The 27636-nt window shown below is 47.9% G+C and overlaps 5 protein-coding genes across 5 annotated transcripts; 3 read left to right on the top strand and 2 right to left on the bottom strand.

Moving 5' to 3' along the window:
• Positions 1 to 372: 372 nt before the first annotated feature.
• F4812DRAFT_418600 (NADPH-cytochrome P450 reductase) lies at positions 373 to 3988 on the bottom strand. The gene is made up of 4 exons (XM_047933264.1): positions 3726 to 3988; positions 1540 to 3663; positions 1211 to 1489; positions 373 to 1081 (listed from the first exon to the last, which is right to left on the bottom strand). The coding sequence occupies exons 2-4, from the start codon at positions 3319 to 3321 to the stop codon at positions 1064 to 1066; spliced, it is 2079 nt and encodes a 692-aa protein (XP_047792989.1). The 5' UTR covers positions 3322 to 3663; positions 3726 to 3988; the 3' UTR covers positions 373 to 1063.
• A 2516-nt stretch (positions 3989 to 6504) lies between these two features.
• On the top strand, positions 6505 to 15431 carry F4812DRAFT_274446 (cell morphogenesis N-terminal-domain-containing protein). Its single transcript, XM_047930941.1, has 3 exons — positions 6505 to 6715; positions 7138 to 7988; positions 8049 to 15431. Exons 1-3 carry the CDS (start codon positions 6712 to 6714, stop codon positions 15033 to 15035), a joined length of 7842 nt encoding a protein of 2613 aa, XP_047792988.1. The 5' UTR covers positions 6505 to 6711; the 3' UTR covers positions 15036 to 15431.
• A 396-nt stretch (positions 15432 to 15827) lies between these two features.
• On the top strand, positions 15828 to 19339 carry F4812DRAFT_456683 (ribosome 60S biogenesis N-terminal-domain-containing protein; the record flags this gene model as incomplete). The annotated part of the gene is made up of 2 exons (XM_047937031.1): positions 15828 to 15987; positions 16059 to 19339. The coding sequence occupies 2 exons, from the start codon at positions 15828 to 15830 to the stop codon at positions 19337 to 19339; spliced, it is 3441 nt and encodes a 1146-aa protein (XP_047792987.1).
• Positions 19340 to 19887: 548 nt separating this feature from the next.
• On the top strand, positions 19888 to 23496 carry F4812DRAFT_418572 (uncharacterized protein). The gene is made up of 4 exons (XM_047933263.1): positions 19888 to 19980; positions 20493 to 20703; positions 20770 to 20903; positions 20964 to 23496. Exons 2-4 carry the CDS (start codon positions 20606 to 20608, stop codon positions 23021 to 23023), a joined length of 2292 nt encoding a protein of 763 aa, XP_047792986.1. The 5' UTR covers positions 19888 to 19980; positions 20493 to 20605; the 3' UTR covers positions 23024 to 23496.
• Positions 23497 to 24130: 634 nt separating this feature from the next.
• On the bottom strand, positions 24131 to 27549 carry F4812DRAFT_418567 (Sec1-like protein). The gene is made up of 5 exons (XM_047933262.1): positions 27160 to 27549; positions 26985 to 27022; positions 26826 to 26913; positions 26420 to 26769; positions 24131 to 26359 (listed from the first exon to the last, which is right to left on the bottom strand). The coding sequence occupies exons 1-5, from the start codon at positions 27191 to 27193 to the stop codon at positions 24683 to 24685; spliced, it is 2187 nt and encodes a 728-aa protein (XP_047792985.1). The 5' UTR covers positions 27194 to 27549; the 3' UTR covers positions 24131 to 24682.
• Between the last annotated feature and the right edge of the window lie 87 nt (positions 27550 to 27636).

Below are 27636 nucleotides of genomic sequence, written 5' to 3'. Positions count from 1 at the left end.
CCTGATATTGCACCTAGGACCTTGGTATTAGTTTTAAATACTATACGCCGTGAACGTTGCCGAAGGAAAATGAGAATTAGTAAAGCTCTATAATCCTTTTAACCCTAAGCTAGGTATGCACGGGTCCATAATACTACCTACGATCTATTTTTATAAAATGCCGATGTCACCGTGAATCATGCATTGCCCTCAGCTTAGCAAGGCGCTTTTGTAATCCCCAATGGTTAATTTACCTACTGCCGAGGAGGGCTGGGCTGGAGTAGGAGAGGGGTCGAAATGGGGCTACTGGGGAGTAGGTTTAGACCATCTCGGCATATATGATGATATGCGAGATACGATATCGTTCTTACTTACGTACATACTGTAGGTACCCTCGTGGACTCCCTGCCCCCTCCCCCCCTGGACATCATCGCCGGGGATGAAGACAATTGATTATTGGTCAATTACTTACCACATCCCATGTCTATCCAATATTGACCGACTAACTGGTCTAGACTTGGCTGAATAGTCGATCTGGAAAAGATTGGAATTTCACATACTACGTAGTTAGAATACATGTTTCGAGTTAACGGTAACTTGTATGAAGGGAAGTTTGATGCTGCGTTCAATACTATGAAGTTATATTCACCGCTATAGCAAGAGAAGTATGTCACAAAGTTAGGCTATGACAACGTAGTCAATATGTAAGATACCTCGCAAAACTATGGTTAAGATGTCAAAAAATTATAGCTATTCTAAACGCTGATCTAAAGACTTTTGTTTTATAGAAATAATCGTGTTTTTTTAGATCAGGCACAGCTCACTATCTCAGGTAGTTTTAAATCGTTTTATAGAAATCATTACGTAGCTTTCAATATGTATACGAACAGAACGCGCGGAACCATATTAGGATACGCATTAATACCGAACCAAGATCGTGCCAGCGAACAACCCAAGCCAATCAAAGTCGCATCTCCCTGACTCCAAGACAAGGCTAGATGTGAACCTTTTCTATGCAAATCCATCTATCCGCAACGCTCACCCCGTCATGCATTTTAAACCACATTACATCTACCTACAGTCTTTACGACCACACGTCCTCCTATATCCACAGTTAGTATTGTGGCCAACAAGTGTCGAAGACGGGAAAGAAAAGGGCTACGAATGCTAGATCGGAAGCTGGGAGAATCTTGTAGGCTGTTGTGGGGAAATGTAATAGTATATAACATACCTGGTATTGGTTCGTTGCTCTCATGTTCTTCACAATCTCCTCTGCCTTCGTTTCAGGGATACCGCGTTGCTCTGCAATAATTTGGGCCAATACGGTGTTGACTTCACGAGCCATATTGGCTGCGTCACCACACACATAGAGGTAGGCCTTCTTCTCGAGTAATTCGTTTACCTCCTGAGCTCTCTCCTTTAGTCGGTGTTGTACGTATACCTTTTTGGGACCTTCTCGTGAAAAGGCAGTAATGAGCTCGAACTTGTCGCCAAGGGCATTCTTATAGTCCTGCTAGAGTGTGAGCTAGGGTTTCATATCAACACTGGTAGTATACGTACCTCCCATTCTGACTTGTACATGAAATCTTCATTCTGTTTTCGGCAACCAAAGAAAAGTAGTGTACGACCGACATTCTCTCCAGACTCGGCTTGCTTAGCGCGTTCCTGAACAAATCCACGGAAAGGTGCAACGCCAGTACCGGGTCCGATAAGAATAACGGGCTTAGATGGGTCAGAGGGCAGTTTGAAGTTCGAGTGGCGGACGTGTACAGGCACGTGGATTCCATCGTACTTGTTCCTTGGTCCGTTAAGTTCATAGGTCAGTCCGAAAGCTTCAGGGTTAGGGTCGCCGTTTTGCTTCTGCTTGAGAGCGAGCAAGTAGTTGGTAGCCACACCCTTGAATGGATCAGCACGACCAGGGATCAACTGGTTCTCAACGACGGCGGTGATGGAAATCTTCTTAGGCTGAACAAGCGAGGAGGACGAGATAGAGTAGTACCGGGGTTGGAGCTTGGTGAGACCTTCAATAAAAGCCGAGAATGGAACGTTGGTCCACTTTTGTCCGTTGCTGACGACGCTCAAAGTCCTGGCAATATTGTAGTGATTCTTGCTGATTTTGTCTTGGAAGTAGTCTTTGTCACTGCCGAGTTTTGCCATTTCAGCCTTAGTAGCATCATCGGGAGCGAATGCGGCCAACGTGCCTAAGAATTGACGAGAAACAGGTGCACAAATTTCAAGATGGTATCGGATGATGGCGTCGTAAGTCGTAGGCGTAGGGAATGGCACTTTAGCTGTGGGTTCAAGGGCCTTGACGCTGATGACAGTATCCTTCTTATCTTCCAGTCCTAGAATGCTGATGAATTGATCGACCTCCTGACCGGCGTTGGTGGGCCAGACGGCAATATGGTCACCGGTTTGATATGACAGGTTAGAGCCACTGATATCAACTTCCAGGTGCAGGCAGTTCCTATCCTTGACGGAAAACAACTCCCTAGATTCAGCAATGGGGGCAATGTACGGGTTGTGGGCGTTGAAGGGGCCTTTAGCAGTTCCTTCGAGGTGCATCTTGTTAGGCTCACCCAGATAGACCTCGTGGGAATCCTTAGTAAGACCTTCACGTTCAACGATACCAAAGATGGGCTCGTAGACAGCTTCACGCTCTTCAAGTCCCATCTTTTCTGCCAAAGCAGCCCACATCGGGTCCTTCCAGGCCAAAAAGTCTTCTTCCATAGTACCAGCGCCGTCGTCACCTTCTCCGGCCTCGCCAATTCTGCTGGCACCCAATTTTTGCAGGGCCTTATTGACGTTGCGAACCATAGAGTTGTAGTGTTCATAGGTGTTATTTCCTAGACCGAAAGCAACATAGTTGAGGTTTCCGAGAGGGGGGTCTGAAGCTTGGGAGAAGGACACGTCATCGCCAGTTATGAACTCGTAGAAGTCAACAGCGTTGTCAGTAGGCTCTCCTTCACCGTAAGTAGCTAGAACGAACATAACGACTTTGTCGGAGGGGACCTCATCGAGGTTGTCGAAGTCATAATCTTCGAGATCAGCTACCATGGTTTCTAGTCCGAAGCGGCTCTTGCCCTCCTTCGCCAAACGGGAGGCGTAGTCTTCGGCGGTACCAGTCTGAGAACCATAGAAAATGACACAGTTTTTGCCGGACTCTTCCATCTTTTCAATAATGTTTCTCGTCTTCCCCGCCTTGAGTCCATTTACGTTCGAAAGTGCATTGGCATATGGATCTTTGGTAACACCCCAGTATTTGCCTTTTGTGAAGTAAGCGACGGTGCCAACTAGGATGGCACCAAGGACAATTAAGTCCAAGGTGTCTAGTTGAGCCATCTCGATAGCTTGTCAATGATGAACAGACTTGCTTCTTGAGTGCTGTCACGACGAGAAGATGGCACCTCGGAGCGGGTGCGGTAAGAAAGCAAGCGGAACCAATACGGCGGAAGTCGTTTTTAGGTCATGCAACTGCAGCACCGATTTTAAGACTTTGTCTAGTCTAAGGAGGGGGCACTGGAACGGTGCAACGTGTCCGGTGTCGTCGGCCGAGGAAAGGAGCGGCAAGTTTGGGGAACTCCTGGGAAATTCCTAGGACCTAGGAATTTCTCAGCTCGAGAAAAGCCAGGCCAGGCCAGGTCTATGTACGACGGAACGGAGCCGCAGCTCTAGAAATAAATACTTAAGGAAAGAAAACCCCTGTTAACGACTGCAATAAGGTACGAACACGACGGGAATCATACGATTACGCTATGAAGAAAAGAGAGGGAACAAAGCCCTGACTCTGGGATTGTGTGCGTGGCAAGAGGCCTTGCAGGTAGTGGTAGTTGGTTAGTTGGTTATTGGAAAGACTTGAGGGGACCGGAAGGAAATGGGCGACTTGTTGTTTCTGGTGGGATTATTATCGAGATAAGCATAAAGTGTGGGCTACTTGTCTAGGAGCCACTATGTACAGGCATATGTACATGCATTTGTCCGGGGCTTTGCGTAGCAAACACTCTTCGTTGACCTGTACTTAATTTGTACTCAACTTGTACTCATTTGAACTAACCCGAATTTTTAGCGCAGAAGTTATCCATGTGCCAGCTCCTCTAAGCCCTCCGAAATAAATCGCCGTAGATTAGGTACCTACATTTACATACTTCTTGCTAATGAAACTAGGTACCTAACCAAATTACATTTAAGTATGCATTTTACATCATGTACCTAAATCACTATAAACGGCCTTTTCTCCTTACCGCGACGTAGCATGTTTTATAGCTTGAATAATGGTTGCATAAATAATTGTTCCCCAAAAACCCCGAAGCAAGAAAAAAAAAAAAAAAAAAAAAAAAAAAAAGCAAAAGCAACCCCCACGAAGATGCGGCCGAGCCCCGAATCTCTCACATAGCTTCGGATCATCCAATCGGCTACCGCATATGCTTTTGTTCCCAGGTTCGGCAATTCGCAGCCTGCAACAAGATACGGTGCTATTGGTACTAGTATAGATCTTCTAAACATCTTATCACTTTTCGGCTAGTCTCCTTATCCGATCGGAGACATTCAAGTTCGGCACCTGTTCAACTCCTTTTGGCCTTGTCTAAGTTGACTCCTTTTGGTCCGAGTCATCTTTCACTTAGGTATAAGGTCAACGCGATACGTGGTCTTTTCTTCGATTTCCTATTCTATAAAACTCTTTTTCTTCTTTTCTCTTGGTCGAAAAGCGGTCTGCATGGTATGACCGATATAAGCCCTAACCGTTCAGCTCGGCAGGATCAAGTGCTTTGCCTCCCTAATGCCTGCTTATTTCATATCGGTGTTAAGAAAGTAAGCATACAATGTCCTAATATTTCAGTGGTATACAACTAGGTATAATAAGAAATAAGAAATAAGAAATAAGAAATAAGAAATAAGAAATAAGAAATAAGAAATATCTCGCATTACTCCTTTCCAAAGCGACATAATGGTTATTTGAGTTCCGTGATGACCGGGACAGCGGGCCCGCACATAGTCCGAGCCATCCGAGAGAAGGCGGTGTTTTAATCGGTGGATAGGTATATAGTTACCTAGGTAGGCATCTTACCTTCCATCATTTCATCCCGTTCCAGGTTAATCAGGAAAGAGCGTTTTGGTTTCACGGTCCGCAAAATGCATAAGTTGCATGTAGTACCTAACTTCCGGCGACGTGTGGGGTTCGGGGTTGTTATTTTTGTCTTTCTGGACGTCGAACACTTATACGTATAATAGGTACCTATATACGTATAACATATCAGCCCTACCTAAATACTCATTGCCATACAATGGAAGTATATCGCCGCAATCAACATATTGCATGCTATGAATTTTCAAGAAGAATAATTACCTGCCTACCCTAGGTACCTACCTCTAAGTCTTTATCCTGGTGGCTGAGATAATCCTACCACATCCTACTTCTACTGGCTTAGGCGGCTTAGGTACCTGCCTACCTACTCAACCGATAATGCAAGCATTGTTTGTGCCTGTTCAAAAATCTCGGCCGATGCCGTCATGTGCCTTGCCAGATAGATCATTCCCACGGCTACCAAGTTGAGTAAGACCTGTCTTTTGGGAGGACGGAAAGAGATTCCCGATCGATGCAGTGCGTGGGTGTACAGGATGACATAGTCCGGTGAAAACAGACGAGATGGCATCATTATCTATCCGTTTTGGGCATATTTTATCCCAACAATAATTTGGCCCTCGCTCCTCATGTCAGCGTTGGTTTTCGGCGTACTTTATTACCTTAATACCTAGCAGCTTAGGTACGGGACGGGACATGACATAACCGGGCCATGACTGCGTTTGAAACCCGAAGATACCTACCTACCTAGGTACATAACGTCGATGTTGTATGCATTTAAAAGGCTCGTACGCCACGTGGTGTTCTCATACAGTACTCACACAGTACGTGAAATTTCTATCGGTAGCACGGGGCTGTACCTGAAGTTACCTGAACCAGCCAGACCAGCCCAGCCAACCTCCCGCTGGCGGCTCTGGTGGATCTTTATAGGATATGGCCCTTGCAGAAAGACCCTTGCTATGTATTGAGGGACGAGCTAAAAAGACCGTGATTGACCCAAGCTCTCTAGGGTGGGACCTTAGGAGAGGGATACAGTATGTACAGTACCAGCAGCTAATTGGTGATCGAGAAGGATAGCCGACAAAAGAAGAAGGAAAAAAAAAAAAAAAAAAAAAAAAAAAAAAGAAACTTCAGGTCAATGGTTTTATCTGGCTATGCTAGCTCCGCGAAATAGTCGGAGGCGACCAGCCATTGAGTCCCCAAAAAACCGAAGCCGGCCATCAGGCATTGTTGGATGAGATTGAATCGCGTTGATTTCAGACTGTAGTAACTCTTTGCGACATGGCATAACACATCACAGTCTTATAATAAAGTTTACCTACTATTAGGCCATCATTTGGAACTACCGTCGAATAGTACTACATAGTACTACCTAAAGTAGGTCAGAAAAGGTAAGGACCTTGAAGGGGGAAGACGGGAAGAGAAGAGCAGAAGAAAAAAAATTAGATTGGATTTGTCTTTTCAATATTGTCCCTGAGAAAAAAAGAGAAAAAAAAATTTACATCCATCATAAATATCTTTAATCTTCAAGTCCTTCTCCTTTCGTTAACAGCTTCATCAAGCGCCCAATTCCACCAGACCGTATTATTAAGGTCTGTGAATCCTGCCATATCTTAATTATCGTCTCATATCATGGGCATCAAAGCTCAACAATGGGTGAGTGGGTTTCCACGATTTATCCCGGAAGATATTATCTTAGAATACCTCTAATGTCGCGCGCCAACGAATATGCGATATATTGGATTAGGTATTCGAATATTGGATCGGGAACGGTTACCTTTTAGGTAGCTACCTATACCTAACCTAGGGTGTATATCGTCAGACGCATAAACACTTTTTGACACCTTTGACACTTTTGACACTTGACACTTGACAATTTGACAACTTGACAACTTTGATGCTTTGACGCTTGATAACTGTTCCCACTTTCGGATTTTGTTTCGCAGTTTCACAAGGCGAGGGGGGGCCCTCCAACATATTTTCTAGACCTGAACTGAATCCCTTACGCACTGATGGTCGTTCTGTTTTATTATCTGTTTTGTCTTTTAACTAACTACTTACGCCGTTGCACCACCTAGCTCCGTCCCAGACGCTGCCGGAACACTTTCACGACCAGTTAAAGTTCTCTGCGCGACCAACCCCTCCACGATCTAATACTGCTACTGCTGCTGCTACTGCTACTGCTACTACTACCACTACTACCACTACTCACGACGACAACGACAACGACAACGACGATGACGATGACGATAATGGCGACTGGGAAAATACTCTTAGACCTGTAGCCCACGATTCCTCCACTTCCCGAGCCATTGCCCACTCGCGTGAGTCTTCCCTCGAAAAATTACAATCGGGCGGTGCACTCGCTGGCATCCCCGAATCACCCCAATCAACATCGTCCTCTATCACCTCACCTGGCCTGCGTGCGGCCGCGTCGCGTTCTAGCCCCGGCGGTATATTTGATCGCATCGTCGAACCCAAGGCTGCTGCGTCGTACGGACACCATCGTCAGACTTCCATTGTTCATGGCATCCAACATTCGAGGAACGGGAGTCTCGCAAGCTCGTCTTCGAGTCCTCTCAGCCCGCAAATGATAGCAGCAGCAGGCGCTGGGATTCTGCCGGAACGCTCAGATGTACCGGCGTTAAACCGGTTGGATTCGGAAATGTCGACTGCCTCGATACCTACCATGGCCTCACGGCCACCGACAGCTTTGTCGGGCACTACCGCCAACTCGTCCATTCATTCGGAAAGAACACAGGCCAGTCAGGAGAATGGCATTGGCGGCACTATTACTCAGAAAAAGCTCGAGCGGATGCATAGCAAGAGCCGGCGCGATCATACACATCATCATTCGCATTCGTCAAGACATCACAGAGACGAACCGAAGACAGTGGGCGAATATGCCATGCATGTATTATTCACATCAGTTAGTAGTCGAGTGATGCCCCTGTGTCTGAGGTATGATATGTTGCTAACATAGCATAAGTTTATTGCAATGGCCGAAGACAAATTGCAGGAATGTATCACGGTGCCTTTCGATCCCGAACCCCCAATTGACCAGATATGCGGCCCAGGGGCTGATCCTGCATTTGATCGCTTTATTGAGGCTCTCGGTCACATTGCGAGCCAAAAACCGAGACCGCTGATTGATTCTATAATGCTCTGGCGGAAACATAAAAGCGAGGCAGCTAACGAGGCACGTAGCCAGCTTCACCAGATGAAATCTAACCTTCCCGCGGCGTCACTGGTCAGGCGAAATACAGAGCCATTGCAACTCATCACCGGAAACTCAGGAGATCCGGCGTCGGGTATACCGCACGCTCTCGCAGAGAAACAAAACGAGGCAGCCCATGCCGAGCGTCGATCTATTGTCTCTATCTATATATTATGTCGGGTTCTCCTAGAAGTCATCAAGCAAAGCAGCCTCAGTTCCATTACTCCCGAGATGGAGGATAAGCTTGAAGCTATTATATTTGGCCAATTGAAGATTGCCGATATAGAGCAGCTCTACATATCCCCCCTTAAGCTGGCTAACTGGAACCTGTTTGCTCAGCTGCTTGGCGCTATGAGCGTGATCAATTTTACCAGCGTTACGGATCGATTTATTAACGATCTTGACCGAACCCTGCAGGAGCTTACCGTAAGGAGCCCGACATCTTCGATTAGGGACCCCGAGGGCCAGGTAGAGCTAGTGCTGGGAGGTATGAAGCATCTGCAAATAAAGATCGATACCGACGAAAGTTGGGACCAGGCATGCGACTTTCTCGTGTCCCTGGCTAAGCTGTTTGCCCGGTCCCACGGCCAGAAGGTGAAGTCGGCATTTTGCCAAATATTAGATACGCTTCTCCTCCCCATCGCTGCCAAGGCTACCAACAAGCATTTCTCCTATCTGAAGTGGTCCGAGGTGCTCAGCAATGTCAGCGCTCGCCTGGCGTCTATGTTTGTAAAGCCGCGCCATTGGCAGTCTGCTTTCCCGCTGACGGCGACAATGCTCTGCGTGTCGTCTCCAGAGAATCTCAGTAACCAATGGCTGCAGCTGATCCGAACAGCCCAGCCGAGACTAAAAGATCGCAACATGCGTCCTTTGTGTCTGCAAGTCTTCTCACGGTTAGTATGGGCTTATCTATACCGAACCACTAATACCATTGCTGGAGCTGGGCGCAAACTAGATGAAGTCATGCAGATGATCTTACCTTCTACCAAGCGTACGTATTCGGCCGCGGATACCGCTTCCACGGGACCCTTGATACAAATTATTAGAATCATTGGCTTTAAATACCCAGAATACTGCTGTGATAGCATTATATTTCCCTTAATAAACGCCGACCTTATTCAGAATAAGGACCTTAAAGTTGAACAGCTAGAGCCGGACAAGATAGTAATTGGGATCAGAGCGTTTCTAGCCGTCATGTCCGACTTAGAAAAGGGGGAACGACCTCCATTTCCTCAGCAGTATCCTATCCCATCTACTTCCGACCGAGCCCCTCCGAGTTCGCCAGTGCCCGGCTCGACTTCCAGCATGGTGCCCACAAGCCCGCTCCCATACGACCGCGACGAATCCTTATCGCAGCCCGTACAAGTAGGCGCGTTGAGCGACGGCGCAAAAGCCCGCTATAAGCAGTTCTCGGAAGTCCTCGGTAAAATAACCATCATTTGCGATAATACCTTCGGAGGCCAGGCTGCACTTGACGAGAAGTTTAGCAGTCCGACAGGCCCGAAGACGCCCATCTCCGAGACTTTCAACTTTTCGCGCCGCGACGACCATCCAAGCCCTGCTGACCAAAAGCAGGCCTTCTACGAACTTCTCCATGTTGCCGTGCAGGCTCTACCTCGCTGCCTTCCTGCCGATATACCTTTTAATTCACTTATTAATCTTCTCTGCACGGGTACGGCACATGTTCAGCATAATATCGCCGAATCTTCTGCCCAGGCCCTCAAATCTATTGCCCGGCAATCGTATGCGCACCAAGTCACGGTAGGGTTTGCTCGGTTTATCTTCAATTTTGACGATCGTTACTCCACGATGTCTGATGGGGGAATGCTTGGACCCGGTCATATCGAGAGCACTCTTCGGCTTTACGTCGAGCTGCTGCAGATATGGAGGGATGAGATACGCCAGAAAACTAAAGACGCCGCGTCTGACATCGGAGACCCGAATGGTACCGAAAAGCGCGGAATGAAGCTAGACTTGTCCAGCATCTGGGCGGAAGTCGAACATGTAGAAGCCCGCGGGTTGTTTTTCCTGTGCTCGCAGTCCCGTAGGGTGCGCCACTTCGCGATCACGGTCTTGCGGCTCATCGTCGAATTCGACGCCGCCCTAGGCAAGGATAGCACGCAGGAGAAGGACACCGTACGGCTTATTGATATCCTAGAGAATGACTCGGTGCAAGTGATGAATTTCAAGGACGAGCATCTATCTGTAGCAGAGCGGAGCCGGCTGCAGAGGGGCATGCAGAACAGCAACAACAAAGGGGCTCTAATTGAACTTTGCACCAGCGACGTCTCGTATGACACGACGCTCTGGTTTAAGATTTTCCCTAATTTTATACGGATTGCCTATGATCGATGTCCCTTCACTGTAACTATCAGCCGAGATCTAGTTTGCAACCGAATCCTGCAGATGTATAAGGGCATAGTTGTTCTCTCGGAGCCGACCCGGGGTCTCTATTACGGGTCTGATCCCGGCAGTGCCAGATACACGGGAAGGACGCCGACGACGCAGCCTGACGTGCTCGTTGAACAATGGAAGCTGTACTTAACTTTTGCCTGTACTACGTTGACCGATGCCGGTACGACCATAAATGGCGCGTCACAGAACAGTCAACACGCGCGGAATGTATCCAAAGCCGACAAGCTCGTATCGGCCAGGACGCTCTTCAAGTTTTTGATACCGCTGCTCTTGGCGTCTTCGGCTTCCGTTCGCGAGGCCGTCGTGCTGGCTATGGGCTCGATCAATATTAACATCTATCGAGCGTTACTCGAGGAGCTGCAGGGACAAGTATCTCGATGTAATGACGACGCACGCGCCCGGATACATCAGCGGACCAATAGCGGACCACGTAGAAATCGAAAACTGGACCTGTTGCGGACGGAGCTCACTTGCGTGTATAAGTTGACGTGCCACTTCCTAAAGGAGCCCGAGGTTTACCAGGACGACTGGATCATTAATAATCTCTGTACGTACACGAAGGACCTGAAGTTATTTCTCATGGATGGAGACGTTCAGATGGATTGGGAATTCCAGAAACTCAGGAGGCATTACTGCGGCCTAGTCGAGGGGCTTTTCGAGGGAGTCAACCGTACGAAAGACCCATCCCGTTGGATGACGTTTGAGTCGCGAAAGTCTTCTTTCACCTTGATGGAAGATTGGTGTGGATTCTCTCCGAACCAGATGCAAATCCGCCAAAGAGAAGACACTATGCGGCAGTCGTTGATTGACCAGCAATCTCTCGGCGAAAGGGGCACCATCACCGCAGCCATTGAAATAGAGAAGAGAAATTTAAAGACAGCAGCTTTGAGTGCTATGGCAAGTCTTTGTGCTGGCCCAGTAAGTGTAACCACCGAGAGCGGTGCTACACTTCATTTCGACATGAGACGGATGTTGAACTGGGTAGAATCGATTTTCAGCTCCGGAAGCGACCGCGTCAATGTTATAGGAAGAAGAGCGCTGAAGAACCTGGTCGTCTACAACAAGGACCATCCATACCTCCTGGAGCACTGCATCGCGCGGTGCTACCTCACCGAAGTGCCGAAAGTGCTCGAAAGTTATTTCACGGTGATCACTGAGGTACTAATCGAGCATATCGATTACCCGTCGCCCTTCTGGAAAGTGTTAGGACTGTGTTTATTTACCCTGGGAAGCGACCAGAGCGACATCCGATCCAAGTCGGCACACGTTCTCAGAGCCCTCGAGGAGAGACAGCTAGCCGCTCAGAGTTCCAAGATCCGAGACTTCGAGATCAGCATCGCGGATAAGACCAAGGCTGTCTACAAGCTAGCCCAGTTCGAGATTTCGAAACGTCTCGCGAAGCAGTATCCCGAGCTCGCCTTCCATATTTTCTCTGAGGTTACACTTTATTTCAAGAACCTCCCCGCGGGCGCGCAGCGAAATGTCGTGGCCGTCATCCTGCCCTGGATCCAAACCATCGAATTAAAGGTTGATCCGAATGGAGGGCCCACGGCCCAATCTTACGTTCTCCTCGCCAATCTCCTTGAAGTTACGATCAAGTCCAGCGCCGCACTTCACAACGAGGTACAGGCGCTTTGGCAAGCACTTGCTACCGGTCCGTTCCCAGGAAACGTTCGGCTCGTGCTTGATTTCATTATTTCCCTCTGCTTGGAACGGAGAGAGCAGAACTTCGTCGAGTACGCGAAACAAATAGTAGTCTTCTTATCAAGCACGCCCAGTACGCCGGGCATCAAAGTGGTCGAGTTTTTGTTGATGCAGATTACTCCTAAAGCTATGGTCCCCAACGAGAAGAGAGACGTTGTTCCGTCGCCTCCTGATCTTAGTCAACTACAATTGCCTTATTGCGCCGATCTATCAGAAGCCTTGCCCGTCGGAACTAAGCAGGCTGGGTTTTCCCTGGGCCAATTATCCCTGATACTCTTGGTTGATTTGATGGTATCGCCTGTGCAACTCAGCACCGATAATCTAATAGTCTTACTACAAGTCATTACGGTACTTTGGGACCACTACACACCCCTTGTCCAAGAGCAAGCTCGGGAAATGTTGGTCCATCTAATTCACGAGCTTGTCGTTTCGAAAATGGACGAGGGTACTCCGACGGAAGCAAAGAAGTCGGTCGAGGACGTGATTGATGCGATTCGACGCCACGATCGTTCTGTAGTCTGGGGTTACGAAGAAAGCAACGGCAAAGTAGATGGCCGTGACAACAAGGTGCCGCAGAGTATGGAGAATCTTACCGCCAAAGTCGTCAAGACTTTTGAAATCACTTTCCCGGGAATCAAGGAACAATGGAGTCGTCTGTCACTTACTTGGGCAACTTCTTGTCCGGTCAGACATCTTGCATGTCGTTCATTCCAGATATTCCGTTGCATCCTTACCTCCCTCGACCAGCTGATGCTTGGCGACATGCTTGCCCGGTTGTCTAATACAATTGCGGATGAAGATACGGAGATCCAGACATTCTCCATGGAAATCCTGACCACCTTGAAAACCCTCATCTCAAAGCTTGAGCCAGAGAAACTTGTATCCTTCCCTCAGCTATTTTGGACAACGTGTGCATGCCTGGACTCAATTAACGAGGTCGAATTCCTTGAAGCAATTGAAATGCTCAATGAGTTCTTGGAAAAGCTTGATTTCCACTCTCCGAATATTCGCAAGGCCCTTATGGAAGGCCAACCTCCGAGGTGGGAGGGTTCATTTGAAGGCGTCCAGCCTCTGCTCTATAAAGGCCTGAGATCGTCTCTTTGTCTTCAGCCCACACTCGACATTTTAGATAAACTTGTTCAGCTGCCAAGCTGTGATCTCATCGGAAATGATAACAGGCTCTTCTTTTCTATCATCGCCAATTTCCCCCGTTTCTTACATTCCATGGAACATGGCCCTATTGATCAAGGAACTTTGCAAACTGCAGAAATCCTTTTTGCGGTAGCCGAGGCTCAGGGATTGTCCTCGATATGCACGGCTCTAGGAGGTTTCATGGAGTCGAGATACTCCTCTAGTAGGGAGTTCATGGCTCAGCTACTTCTCACACTTCGCGTAATATTCTTACCGCAGCTTGATTTCCAGATGTTAACGATGATACTGGGTTTCCTCACAAACAGCCTGCCTTGGATGAAGGTTATGACTATGAGGCTGCTCTCTGTTATCATTCCCGAAACCGATATGCGCAAACCTGAAATTGCTAGCCATGGCTCAGACTTGATCTCCCCGCTCTTACGACTTCTACAGACAGAATATTGCATGGGAGCGTTAGAAGTTCTTGACAATATCATGAATATGTCTGGTACCCCGATGGATAAGCATTATATCCGCATGAGTATGACCAGCGCCGCGTCTAAAGATAGGAAAGACTACGAGACAACCCAGAGCCTATTTGGTATTCCGGAAGACTCCGGCTGGTCGATTCCTGTTCCGGCCAAGAAAACGGAGAATACGAGGGCGAATATACATGCCGCGTTCTATATGTGCCAAGCGAACCCCGAGGACGGCGCAACTGCAGACCCAACACCAACACCGGAGGTTGCGTTCCACGCCGATGATTACAGATATGGATATTTCGAAATTCCAGAGCGAACCGATACTATGATGTCAGACGACGTCCAGGGCGACGGCCAGATGGCCGATTTAGTAACCAAGCTAGATAGTCTAGACGACTTCTTCGATGACATGTCACAGACGTCCCCTAGTGAGGGCCGATCATCGAGAACCGTTACAGAATTCTCTCCCGAGAGTTACGAGTCCGGGGCTAGACTCTACGACGACGTCTTACCTATCCTCCACCAAGCTTCGACAAACACATCATTCCAAAACGGCTTCGTAGACCGGATACCGATGACGAAAGACACCAAGTCCAACACGATGAACCCGGGGGCCTTCAACCTCGCCGCAGCATCAGCAGCAGGGGTAGGAGCAACAGTCCGGCCGGGGCTGCACTCGCGCTCGATAACGTCGCCCTCGGCGCCGACGTCGTGGGGCGGCCAGCCGCAGCTCAGCGAGCTGACGTCGGACGACGAGCTGACGGAGGACGTGTTCTCGGACGGGGACGACGAGCGGGCGGCTCTCGGGATGCCGGAGAGCTCCTTCTTCCTCGAGAACATGATCAAGCCGATCGCGCAGACGACGCGCACGCACATGCGGCGGCTCACGGGCGGCGGGCGGCGGGACGCCGAGAGGCAGCGGGAGCTGTTCCGCGCGCGGCAGCAGCAGATCTCGCCGCAGGTGCCCAAGGTGCCGAACTCGTTCCTGCCGCACAAGACGAGCCCGTCGAATGGCGATATGTTGTAAGTTGTTGTGATAAGATGAGATGAGATGAAAATATATGTTAGGGACCTTATTAATGCGGGGCGAGAAACACGAGCACGAGTACGGGGATGTTGATATCGCTATTGATTACTTGGTACAGGCGCTTGGAGGAAGGTAACTGATATAGTTGAGTTGACATCTTCACGAATCATGTAGCAGGTGGCCTATTTTGTTGGCGATGCGGAGTAGAGAAGTGTGATATCCATTTTAGTCGTATGTGAGCGCGTAGGGGAATTATGTCCCTGGATGCGTTGTGTGTTGTGTGGATGTTAAGATAACATAGGAGGACTCGACAGAGGATGGGTTGAAAGTTGAAGGGTGGATGAATAAAGCTTAGGTACAGGTACCTAGTTACCTGATGATTGAATAGGCACAGGGCGCTGGAATTTAAAACCTTATCAGAACGTAATAGTTCCCACTTAGCCTGCCTCGGAGCGGCATAAAACTAAACCCAATTCGCTAGTGTGGGGGAGCGGTCAGAGTCGGCAATTCAAGATATTTTTCTTGATCCAATTCGCAGTTCCTCCTACATGCGACAAACCGAGTACCAAGGAAATTTAGTTGACAAGTTCACATAGTATTCACCTACAGCTTAATTGTCACCTGCCTAGGTAATAGCGCATCATTATAAATCTCTAAGAGTAATCTAGACCCAACAATAGGCAGCCACTCACTTTGTTTGGTACGCTTCTAGCACCAAGGGCCTGATAATCAATCATCTTGATGATGCCGTAGTCAAGCGCGACTCTTCTAATACAATACTACATACATAAAATGGCGAAGCGCAAGTCCTATGGAGGCGAAGGGGGTCATTTCGGGAAGAAGCAAAAGACCGCACATGTGCATGACCCCCCTACCTCTGAAGATGTCTACAACGGAAGACAACTTCGCCAGCTTCTGGCTTTCGAACAAGACCTTCGGAAAGCTAGGCACGGTATGTTTAGGTTCCAATTTGATCCTATCCATGACTTCTACCCTCTTTATACTAACAGGATATACTCGCAGGCCTTCAATCCTTCAAGAACCTTCTCGATTGTATCGTCAATAACGAAGACAAGGACTCTGAGAAGCTTTACATATTACAGGAGTTTTTGGACTCCGTAAAGCCGCGAGAACAAGATGACGAAGTCCCTGTGTATCTACCAGATATAATGGAATCATGGAGCATGGCTGTACAATTAAATAACGAGAATGTCATGTCTGCCGTCGCCGTCGTACTCGCGCTTCTTCTTAAAGTTCTCTCTGGAAAAGTGAATATGGTGTCATATGGTTTAGGAATATGTCGAACCCTCCTCCAGAAACGACAGCAAGAACTCATCGCCAAAAATCTGTCGGCTGATAACGGCAAGGACTTCATAATATCACCCACTTTAAGGCTTCTCAAAGAAGCGGTATGCTTCGATGGCGGAGCGCTTGCTGCCCCAATATTTAGAGCGAGGAACAACACGTTCAAATCGCTAGCTAGGAATATGGGTCTTCGATACCTGGGAGAAGGTTTTGAAGATCCTAAACGACCATCTGTCAGGACTAACGCGATACGCTTTCTCCTAAGCAGCTTGAAGTTATTCCATCTTGAAGCGAAGCGCGATCTATTGTCTCAGAAAGATATCGTGGCTGCGCTCATGAGACATATCAGAAAGGACCCTCCTTCGTTAATCCATGAAATATTAGACACTCTAAAAGCTTCTGTTATATTAGACAAGAAGCTACCGAAGGAGATCAAGATCAAAATTTTGAATGCTCATTCGCTTATCAGGATCGCGGAGCTTTACGGTTACCCTGAAGCCCCTACTGAAAATGAGGATGAACCAGAGCGCGAGCGTCCGACGGTCGAGGATTCTGCCCACGCTTTCCTGACCGCTGCTTGTACTGATTCCGATGCCGGAATTCGTCGATCAGAACATGGTTACTATCCCGAGGGCGTAGATCCCAACGCGGTACCATCAGCGGCCAACAACGATCAACCCGTGAATTTTGGTATCGACAGTATTCCATGGATGAGTAAATTTGAGAATGATGTGCCTGTACGGAATTCGCTATTGGCGGAGTTCATCCAGACGTTACGACCATGGTCCAGCACGAAACAGAACGAGCTTCTCGTGGCTATTTTCGAAGCGTCGCCGGAATTGGTTGCCAACTATTTTTGTCAAAAGAAATCGTTCGCATTTGATCCAAAACTAACAGCTACCTGGATTGGTTACGCCGCGTTGCTATACAATGCCGTTCAGTTACCGATTCCCTCCTGGTTCGGGCATGCCAAAGGCTATGCAAGGGTTCCGCCTCCTACCTCTGTAGTACTTGGAAACATTATTCCACTGCCTATGACACCGAAAGCTTTAGCACGATGCCTCTCCATCAAATCTAAGCTAGCTTCTTTCTATGCAATCCGTCTTCTGACACTATCTCTGCAGAAGCTAGGGCGAGCTCTGGAAATGTACCAAGAGGCGTCGTCGTCATCTGATTCTCTTTGGGAAGAGGCAGCTCGTCGCCTTCTGGACGAATTTTATCAGAAGATCCCGGACATCAAAGAGATTATTAAATGTTATCTTGCCATGGAGCAAGATGATCTACTTCAACGACAAGCGGCAAGTCGCTTGCTATTACTCTACTACGAAGTTATCCCCCAGGTTGCGCTGAGGGCTAGGTTTGATGTCTCGCCAATACTTTCATCTACTATCAAAAGGGTTGAGGCATCTGATAGAATGGACGGAAATACGGCGATGTCTCTATTGGAACTCGAAAACTTATGCGCGATTGCAAAATATTCCCCAAATATGCGATGGTTTGCTCGAACTTCCGATGCAACTCACTCTCCATTCACAACCCTCTTACGACTATCTATTGAAAAGACGACCGGGTTATCCAACGCGAGCTTAGATGGTGTCCTATATTGGGTTGCCAACGAACACCAGCTGGTAGAAGATCAACCAAACTCTCCCGGATTATACCCCTTAATTACCACTTTGAAGAGCTTTGAAACCGTCGATTCAGCGATCTGGGCGTTTTTGGACAACTGCGTTGAACGCTGTGCTAGAACACCGGTCAAGTACCTTGAGATGATTGAAGAGCAGTTGCATAAAGCTGAGGTCTCTGAAGACGAAGGCACGGTTACTTGCCCTCTTATGATGACTATTGCTGAGCAGGTTCCTTTCTTCAATTCATCTTCCCCTAGCAAGGCTACACTTAAAGCATTCGTCCAATTCCTTTCAGAATATCTCGGATATTCACTCGCCGCCGGTGTAAGCAAGGCTTTCATAGATGCTTCGAAAGAACTTTTCTCTACTGGTCTCACAGACCAAAAACTCAAAGAAAAGCTACGCGTCCCGAAAAGGAAGAAGCATATACAGGAAACCCAAGAGCATCACACGAACCATAACGCGTTACTTCCCAATGGTCGAAGTGACCAGGCTGTCAAGGAGGTGGAGAACGATTCAATCACACAAATCCAACCCCAGGATCTAGAACAGAGGCTTGCAGTGCCCATCACTACGATCAAAGATAATTCGCTATCTAAATGGACGACCAAGACACCTGAAGAACTTGTGGAGGAGGGATACGCATCTTCATTAATTCGGTTACTTCTATCTGAGCATTCGAGCATCAGGAAGGAAGCATTGGTTAATATAGTCAAGGTGGCTGCGAAGATCAAGGAGTCGACGTACGAGAATAACGAACAAGTTTGGCTCCTACTCATGGAACTTACTGAATCAGCACGGGATTCTGTTCATGATGGACCGATACCGAGTGTGATGGTCGCCTTCGCCTGTAAGGCTCTCGAAGTACTAATTAATCCTTTGCATTGCCTCTACGAGAAGGTGAATCTGTTCCTTACTAGCGGACCAGTATGGCCATTGGATAAGATACCTCTGATGCAAACTATTCTCCAGGAGGGCCCAACGGAAGACGGTGCTTTCTATTCTGAAGTCAGCTGGCTCCTGGGCTTCCTACTTGAGAGCTTACGAACACCTGCGGATGTGGGCTTATTTCATAAACGAAGAGTACCTGAGAGGTTGTTTGCTCTGACGTCTAACCCCTTTATGGGACCTAATCTAAGGACGCAAATCCTGAGGATTGTGTATAGGATGTCGACTATCGAAGGGGGGAGTGATACTTTGATTACGAGGTTTGGAGCAGTCGGTTGGTTGCTGGCTCAAAGGGATATAGCGACGGATGCTGTTGAGAGAGGAGTATGTCAAGCGTTGATTAGAAGGCTATGGGATACTTGTGATCAGAAACGCATCTCAGCATGGAGTAAAGGGGGTGTTGAGAGGATTATAGGACAGTGAATATCTTGCATACCTAGGTACCTAATACATACCGCCAAAGCATACCCCTTTTCCAACGTAGAACAGTTATGAAAGTCGTTTGATAGAAGGTGATTTTATTAATTCAGGTACCTTCTTTGGTTAGGTACCTTCGGTAGTTATGACACGTACAACTGAGGTATGTTATATAAATCGTAGTTATACAGATCCGTAGTGCACCTAGATGAGGTAATAAATAATTGTACAAATCGTGGCTGACCCGATTTAGGCATCAAAACCTTGCAGATATTGACCCGCTCAGGCCAGCGTGACGCTAAATTAGCTGTGCGATACTGCATAGTACATACAATACGTCAGGGTTGCCCTGTCACCTGTGCCTGCTGCCAATTCGCTGGTACCCATACCTAACCTAGTCTTCTAGGTACCTTGTTCAAAGTACATCACATGTATGCGTCAACGTGTCTAAGTACCTTAGGTACCTACTTCGTAGGTAGGTACGTATCTGATATCTTACCCCGAAAAGGTGGGGACACTGGGCCACTTTCTGTATTTCCCAAGTTCTCAGTTCTCACATCTTCACCTAGGCAAGTCTTCCCCAAAGAAATAATTTGGCATTTGGACAAAATGTTTTGACGTCGGCCTGGCCTAACGACAACTTGCATGTAAGTAACATCCTTTGATCATACTGCAACGATACGACCGACATACGACAACTAAAGACGCTTTCTTCCTACATTTTAATTTGTGAAAACATCCGAATCTTAAATGCGTCCTTGAGATACACACCATCGTCACTTTCCCCTTACACGTTGCTACCTACCTAAGGTATTCTCTATCTGTGGTAGCTTATACCTTCTTCGTCTGATTGATTCATCCTATCAATTGACGCGCCTTATCCTCCAATTCCAATTACCTTCACAAACTTTATTTACTTTGATGAACGACAGAAATCCCTTCTAGGGAACCCCTCGACATACCCTGAACTTGACCGGTGTCGCCAACAAAATAAGGAGAATAAAAGAAAAATAGAAGGAAAAAAAAACCCTCGTCACGCTTTCATTTACTCTTTCACCCCGCACAGGACTGACACCCCCCAGAAATACTGTTTTTTTTTATAAAAAAAAAAAAAAAAAGAGAGCCTTGCTTAGCCAACTTACGATTATTTATCCTCCAGTCTCTCCTACAACCGTTTACCCTTCACAGGTGGACGCTTTCCACCTCTCTTCACCTCATACATACCCATCTGGGTACTATTCACATTTAGATACCTACTCGGCCTCAAATGATATGGCATTACGGTATACAGTAGACGCGCTGATATACCTGCGCGAGTCGCCTTTGTGCGTCAAGCCAGTTGCGCTTCCTCCTGCAGAAGAATGGATGGGGTACGCTTAAGCTGATGAATGGTCAAGTTGGTTTTTATTTTACCGTCATGCTAATAGCCTGTCTAGCCCGCCGCCCGAAGCCTTTCGTAATAACCAAGGTAACAAACCTGGAACTGAGAGAAGAAGCAACGACAACTCCTTATTAGACCCATCTAATAGGCGAGTGGGCATTGACAGACACACGTCGCGAAACGCTGGAGGTATGTTTGACATTGCTCTTCCTCTGTTTACCTAACCCCTTTCTAACTTATTTTTTCTAGTTTCTGAGGATATTATCCTTGGTCCCCCACGAACTACCTTCTCATCAGCTACCCTCACAAGGGCCAATAAGCCTTTTGACAATGATAAGACCGTGAAAGATACCGATACTCGAGACCGATTCACCTTCCGCTCACGGAACGGTGATTCTGATAATTCTGAGCGCTTCCGCGATCGCGATCGTGATAACCGGAATGGATTCCGCCGACGCGGTGACGCAGACCAAGACAATGAGGGGTGGAGCACTGTCAAGCCCCGTAAAAGTTTTGGACATGAAGGTGCCGAACGATTCCATGGTCGCATGGGCGACCGTCCTGACCGTTTTGGAACAGATCGCCGACCACGCGACCAAGACGATCATGAGAATGGGGATCGACCCCGTCGCAATTTTGGAGAGTTTTCCAAGGATAAAGAAGGAGAAGATAGTGACAAGCCTCGCAGAAATGCTTTGAATAGAAACAGAACCGACCAACCTTGGCTACGAGAGAACGATACTTCCGCGCCTCGTGAGCGTTTTGACAGATCCAAGAGCTGGAGAGACAGGGCTGGGAACGAACCTTCAAGTGAGGGGCAACAGGATAGGCCGAGAGAACGAACATTTGAACGAAGATGGGATCGAGACCGGGATCAGCGTCAAGAACGGGAACCGGAATGGCTTGATGAACCCGTCGAGGAGCAGTCCCAAGCGCACACTCAAGAGGACTTCAAGAAGTTTATGGAGAGTATGAAGGCTGGCAAGAACCCAGCCAAGGCTGAGCCGGCCCCCACAACGGCTACGGAGGCACCAGCAGCAAGTGAGAAGGTCGAAGTCGAGAAGACAAAGGTCAAGTCAGCGCCTGCCATAGAGACTGGACCTGATAAATTTTTCGCTGCATTTGCACAAAGTTCAAGCATCGAAACACCAGCTATTACTGGCGATACTACTAAGGAGAATTCTATTCCTGTCATGAAGCCAAAGACAGGATCTCGATTCCAGAAACTTTTTTCATCTCACGAGGAATCTCGACGTCAGGTTGATCCTCCAACTCCTGCTGCTAGTGCTCCACCGGCCAGCGAGGCGAACCCCCTATTTAATCTAGGTGGCTCGCAACCACAGAACGACAAAGCAGACAAGATTGCCTTCCAGGCATTATTGCAGAAATTGCATAAACAAACTCTCCAGGCTACTACACCGCCTTCAGGCGGGTTTTCGGAGCCTCCCAGCCATGTGATATCTTCCCCCGGCCCTTACCAGCCCTATGTGCAGGAACGCCGCGAGGAGCCGCTTGCTCGCGGGCCTCCTCCTCCAGGACAAGATGTCCACACCCCTAGGCCACAAGTGCATCCGCAATTCGCTGCCGGAATGCGCTCAGAACAACAAGTTTTGCACGACCTGATTGGCCAGCGGCAGAGCGCAGGGCGTTCTGACCAACCACCTAGCCGTAATAGCAACAGTAATGCTGAGTTCCTCATGACTCTAATGCAGAGCGCTAGAGCAGCGCCAGAAAGCCAGAGAAGTGAGCAGCTTGCTATGAGAATGCCGCAGCCCTCCAGACCAGCACAAATTCTTCCTACGCCGGATAGAGAGATGGATTATCAGCATGATCGTGGCTCTGCCCAACATCACGTTGGCCGTCCCACCGCCTTGCCCAGCTTTTTTGATGAGGCTCCAATTCATCACAGAGAACCGGACAATCGTCCGCAGCAGCCCACCCAGATCCTCCAACGCCAAGTTCCTCCGGGCTTAGATCAAATTCATCCAACTGCTTGGATGCAAAACAATGGCCAGCAGCTGCCTCCCCCAGGTCGACCTATGATCCCTCCTCCCGGGCTTGCCGGGAACCCTCGCAACGGACCAATCCCGGGAGCATTCCCTCCCGGAAACTTCCCCATGGCTGCATTTCCTCCTGATGGAATAGTTGGCCCCCCACGCAACATGGCACCGCCTCCGGGCTTCTTCGGTGGACCACCACCACCGGGATTCATACCTCCAGGACTCCCTGGTTTCCAAGGACCGGATAACGTAGCATTCGGTTTCGATCATCGCGGTATGCCTCCTCCCGGTACTTTCCGTCGGAACTAGGAGTTCTCCCCATCTTACTACTTTGAGGAGTGAGCATTGCGTCACACCTAGTTCGGATATAACCCTTCTGAAGACTACTGCGACATATTCTTCATATTGTCCTGTGGTGACTGGATCAAGCAAGGGCGACGGAATGCTTGTGTGTATTGGTAGGAACAAGTGATGATGAAAATAAGGGGCGAAAGGGCAAGAGTCTATGCGATTCCTTGTTTTTCTCCTTGGAAGCAAAAAGGGATTATAACGCTTGTAACTATTGTAACAAAACCCTCCTTGCTCACCTGTAACGACACCAAAGTCAAAGCCAATTAGTCTAGAACCAGCCAAGTAGAGGCTTTCTGCCCTGGCGATAGTCTTATCGTCGGGGTTTTCATGTCTCTGCGTCAAAGCAAAATACAACCAGGTTCACAGAGCAATACCTAGCTAGCTTGTGCAGTGTCTTGATAGTAATGTAGTAATGAGGATGAATTATGAAACTTGAGAGTTCAACAGACGATTATGGGGGTTTCACTTTCGTCTTTTCTTTTCCCTTTTTTTTTCTTTCTCTCTTCCTAAGTATCTTATAACCTTGTTCCCGTGTGACATGTAGGACTTATACCTACCTCTTATATACCACTTTCGGATATAAATCAGGACCTCCGGACAAGTTCCTAATTCTCAAAAGGGAACGGAGTTTGGACGAAGGGAAAAGACAAAAAAACAACGAGGCCACACAGACAAGGAGGAAAGTAAACATTTCCCTGCTTGCGATTTTGCTTACCTACAGCTTCGGGTATGTACTAGGCTAGGTACCCGAAGTATTCAAGATAGGTTAGGTTAAGTAGGTATTCGGATTACTATTCAGGTTCGTAATGCAAGATGAGGTAACGTGAGGTAAGTAGACGACAACACGCACGTCTTGATACATACATGAGGTATTTATATTCGAAACCACGGGGGTGGGAAAGATGCTAATAAACTAATATCCAAGTGAGGGTATTATGCGCGCGCATGGGCGATTAGTATAACAAGTACCTAATAAGGGTAGGATAGCGGCCGTGAAACTACTAACCACCAAGAGTAAAGAGAGAAAGAAAGAGACACTATAGTTAGGACGAATAAATAGTATAGTTAAACGTTAATAATACTCAATTTAATTCTCGAATAAAAGGTAAATAATGTGTGTCTATAATTTGGGATTATATTTCGCGCGGCCAAGATGTACCTTAGCACAAAAGCTGTATTTGTATAACTTAACCAACCAACCAACCAACCAATCTTCTCCCCCTCCCCCCCTTTTGTTCCCCCTAATTTGCCTTCTTCTTGCTATGCGGAATTCTATGCAGCAACGAAACGAAACGAAACGAAACGAAACGTAAACGCTCGCTCTCTCTTTCTCTCTCTCTCAAGATGCCCAACTCCTCCAACGCCACGCCACGCATCCGTTTGCCAAAGGTTCTGTGCAATTGCATGCTTTGCTATCGATCCCTCCTCCCTCCTCCTTCTCCTTCTCCTTCTCTTATCTGAACTTCCTACTCTCCAAACACTCGGAAGATTTACTACCCAAGAAAGAACCAAGTGCTACTTAGATACCTGCGGCATTTGTCTCTGGGCGCTTTGCCTCGTGTCTGTCTATTTGCATGTTAAAATATGTCACCATGGAGCTCTGTGGCGGCCGTTTTCTCAGCTCTTCTTCATTCCGAAGATGTTACGCTTCTTCTTCTCCTTTTCTAATTTGTGCGGTTTGCCACTACTCGACGAGGGCGGTCTCACATCACTGCCGTTTGATGGCTTTGGTGTGTGAAGTGACATGTTGCTCATCGCTTGCGTAGGTGGAGCATGGGTAGGAGCATGGGTAGGAGGAGCATGGGACGCGCCACCTATTCTTGGCCCGCCCGGCAGCCCGCCCGGTATTCCAGGCCGAGGTGGCGCTTGTCCTGGTGGCAGACGTTGACCACCCGGTGGCGGAGTGGCCATCGGCGGAGGGGCAGGTCGTTCGAATAAATGTGCCGGTGCCTTTTGGGGTGGTCTCTCCATAGGTATATCAAGCCGTCTCTTGTCTACACCTAGATCACCCACCTGCCTCACAAATAGCTCTGGTGTGAGCATATGGCTAGTTGCTAGGAAAACGTCGCGGTTTAGGGCCGCGCTGACCTCGTAACACGAACGCGACTCGGAGAAGGTTGCTCCACCAGCCATAAAGACGATGATGCGTTGCCTATTATCTACAACACGTCTACCAGCACCAGCCCAACTAGGCTTCGCTGCTCGCAGGGAGCCCTGGCCGATGAGCGCGTCCTCGTTGGGGTCTAGTGGTGGCTTGACATAGGGAAATACTGTCTGATCCAAAGCGCCTCTACATAGGTGTTCCAGCATGGTTTTCACGGCAGGGTTGAATCGTGACATATAACTATCTTCGGGGATCGGTACCTTCGTATCAATGGGGAATAGAGGCTTTATGTCTTTACGGACGTCCTTAAGACCATGTGTTGTACGACCGCCGAGCAATTCCAAATTTGTTATAATCTCGCCGTCTTGGGCCGGTAAAGACGCATGCGCTAATAACCGCTGAATATCTTCAGGGATAACGCCGTCTCTATAAAGGAGATACATCATTATGAGGCGGAGGCGATCCGACTTAGTAACGGCCTCGTCGTCCAAGAGGCGAACAATCGCATCGAGTACGTTTTTCGGTTTTCGATTGTCTTCGTCAAGACCCGTAGCCATGTCCTGCTCTGTAGGCGACATTTCAGCAAGCTTATGGTGTTGAAAGATGTTCATACACTCTTGCGCCATGGTGAGATGGAGAGAATACGCTTCTTTCATCTCCTGGAATTGCGGCAGCCCTGCCATCATATCTTTAATTGCATTCAGACTGGTCGTGTCGCTGTTCGAATTGGTGAAATGTGGATTTTGATCGAGGAACTTCTGGAAGTCGCTCATCAACTTATCGATTGTATCCTTCATATGCCTGTGCCGGTTTTCGACCCAAACTTTGTCTTTTTCAACAAGCTCCATGTCCTTCTCTTCCGCATCTGGGGTTCCCTCGTTGACAACCATATGGAACGTTGTCTTTTCTCCATCCTTGATTGGTAGTAGATCGTGTGCCATGGCCTGATACGTAAATTCATGTATCAATGGAGCCATTAAATCCATCGATCTATCTGTCACTATTAGAACTCCCTGCGGACGGGAGCTTGGCGGCGGAAAATTGGGGTTCCATTGTGCATATTCGTCGAGCTCTTCCGATATAAAGCGAGCCAGATGCGACGATAGCACACTAGCCTCATGTATTGGGTTCTGCGGCCGGTAGTAGCGGACCTTGGGATACTCGCCGAGGGTTACACATAAACCAGTGATCTATTGATATTTATATGTTAGACAATGGGATCGGACGAAAACCAATGTGATTTCGCGAACCTTCTGAGCCAAATCTTGCATGTGCTTCCTTATAAGTCCATTGCAAGCGGGATGGTATAGAATTGGAAAGCTCCAGGGGTCTCGAAAGGTGACGAGGTGCGATTCGCGAGGATAATAGTCGATCGAGAGTGTCTCGAAGCCCGCGATCTGTTGCTTTGCCAGGGGAGAACCGTCTATCCGTCTCCTCAGCTGAGGATCAAGCACCGTAGTCCATACTAAAAAACATCTTCGATACCTTCGTCGTTCGATATCGGCTAGGAGACAATCGACAATGTGAGGTTGCGGTGATAATATATATATAGCGTCCATACTCTGGTTCATATCTCTCCGGTCTTCGATTTTTTCGATGTCTATAGCACTTCCTTCAGCCAATGCGCTAGAGACAAGACGAGGTCGGGTAACATACTCGCAATGTTATGATTAAGGATATCATCTTCTTTGACGACATTGTCAATTATTTTCTTGGATTCGGTGTCGACAACAAGAACTTTCCACTACTCGCAACGTCCTATTAATATAGTGATCTCCACGAAAAAAGGGGGTGGTATAGGGGATAAAAGCTTACATCGCCAGCAGTAATGTTTTTGACAGTATTTATGAGAACTATATTCGAGAAAAGGGACGGTCCGTAAGGTTAGCTTTACTGCGAACGGGCATTTTCTTCCTTTTTATATATTTTTGATTGGGGAGAAAAAAAATCGAGTTCGTAGTCTCGTGAAGATACAGGGGTCTTTTCTCACCGTCGCGTTGTTCTTCAATTATAGATACTCCCATTTTGTCTCTCAGCCCGTAGGCGCTATAGAGATTTTATGGCGACACGTTATTCGTATTAAATGTTAGAGGTAAAGAAAAAAAAGAATAGTATGTATAGCTGGCGAGCTCGAAAGTAAGTCGTAGGTAAGCTCCTACAAATACCTATTGTATTAACCAACAGTGTCGCTATCGCTAAGTCGTTTCTATGTACGAGTGACGAAAGTTCAGACGGGCGCGTATGGTGACAGGAGATCGACGTAAGAAGAGTTCAGCTGTATGACCGGAGTATATGCAAGTTTGTTGGTATCGATGAACACATTACACCTGGCAACGTGGTAAGAAAGATTTATTAGTTTCAGAGAGACGGGACCGCGAGAATGTAGGTAGAGAGGTAATGTGGTAGTGTGGTAATGTGGTAATGTGGTTCCTTGGCCCTTGGCCCTTGGCGGGGTTCGGTTTCAGGG

This window comes from Daldinia caldariorum, assembly GCF_022478825.1.
Source record: "Daldinia caldariorum strain CBS 122874 unplaced genomic scaffold F4812scaffold_3, whole genome shotgun sequence".
Lineage (NCBI taxonomy): Eukaryota > Fungi > Ascomycota > Sordariomycetes > Xylariales > Hypoxylaceae > Daldinia > Daldinia caldariorum.
The sequence above is the reverse complement of the archived record's forward strand: the minus strand, read 5'-3'. Positions and strand labels throughout refer to the sequence as shown.

Excerpts from the sequence above, each read along its gene's own strand:
- F4812DRAFT_418600 (XM_047933264.1), bottom strand. The coding sequence starts at position 3,321 with ATGGCTCAACTAGACACCTTGGACTTAATTGTCCTTGGTGCCATCCTA. Across the intron at positions 1,490-1,539 it reads TGTACAAGTCAGAATGGGAG|GACTATAAGAATGCCCTTGG; the intron begins GTACGTATACTA and ends ACACTCTAGCAG.
- F4812DRAFT_274446 (XM_047930941.1), top strand. Across the intron at positions 7,989-8,048 it reads TGCATGTATTATTCACATCA|TTTATTGCAATGGCCGAAGA; the intron begins GTTAGTAGTCGA and ends ACATAGCATAAG.
- F4812DRAFT_418572 (XM_047933263.1), top strand. The coding sequence starts at position 20,606 with ATGGCATTACGGTATACAGTAGACGCGCTGATATACCTGCGCGAGTCG. Across the intron at positions 20,704-20,769 it reads CCTGCAGAAGAATGGATGGG|CCCGCCGCCCGAAGCCTTTC; the intron begins GTACGCTTAAGC and ends TAGCCTGTCTAG. Across the intron at positions 20,904-20,963 it reads CACGTCGCGAAACGCTGGAG|TTTCTGAGGATATTATCCTT; the intron begins GTATGTTTGACA and ends TATTTTTTCTAG.
- F4812DRAFT_418567 (XM_047933262.1), bottom strand. The coding sequence starts at position 27,193 with ATGGGAGTATCTATAATTGAAGAACAACGCGACG. Across the intron at positions 27,023-27,159 it reads AATTGAAGAACAACGCGACG|TTCTCATAAATACTGTCAAA; the intron begins GTGAGAAAAGAC and ends TCTCGAATATAG. Across the intron at positions 26,914-26,984 it reads AAAACATTACTGCTGGCGAT|TGGAAAGTTCTTGTTGTCGA; the intron begins GTAAGCTTTTAT and ends CGTTGCGAGTAG.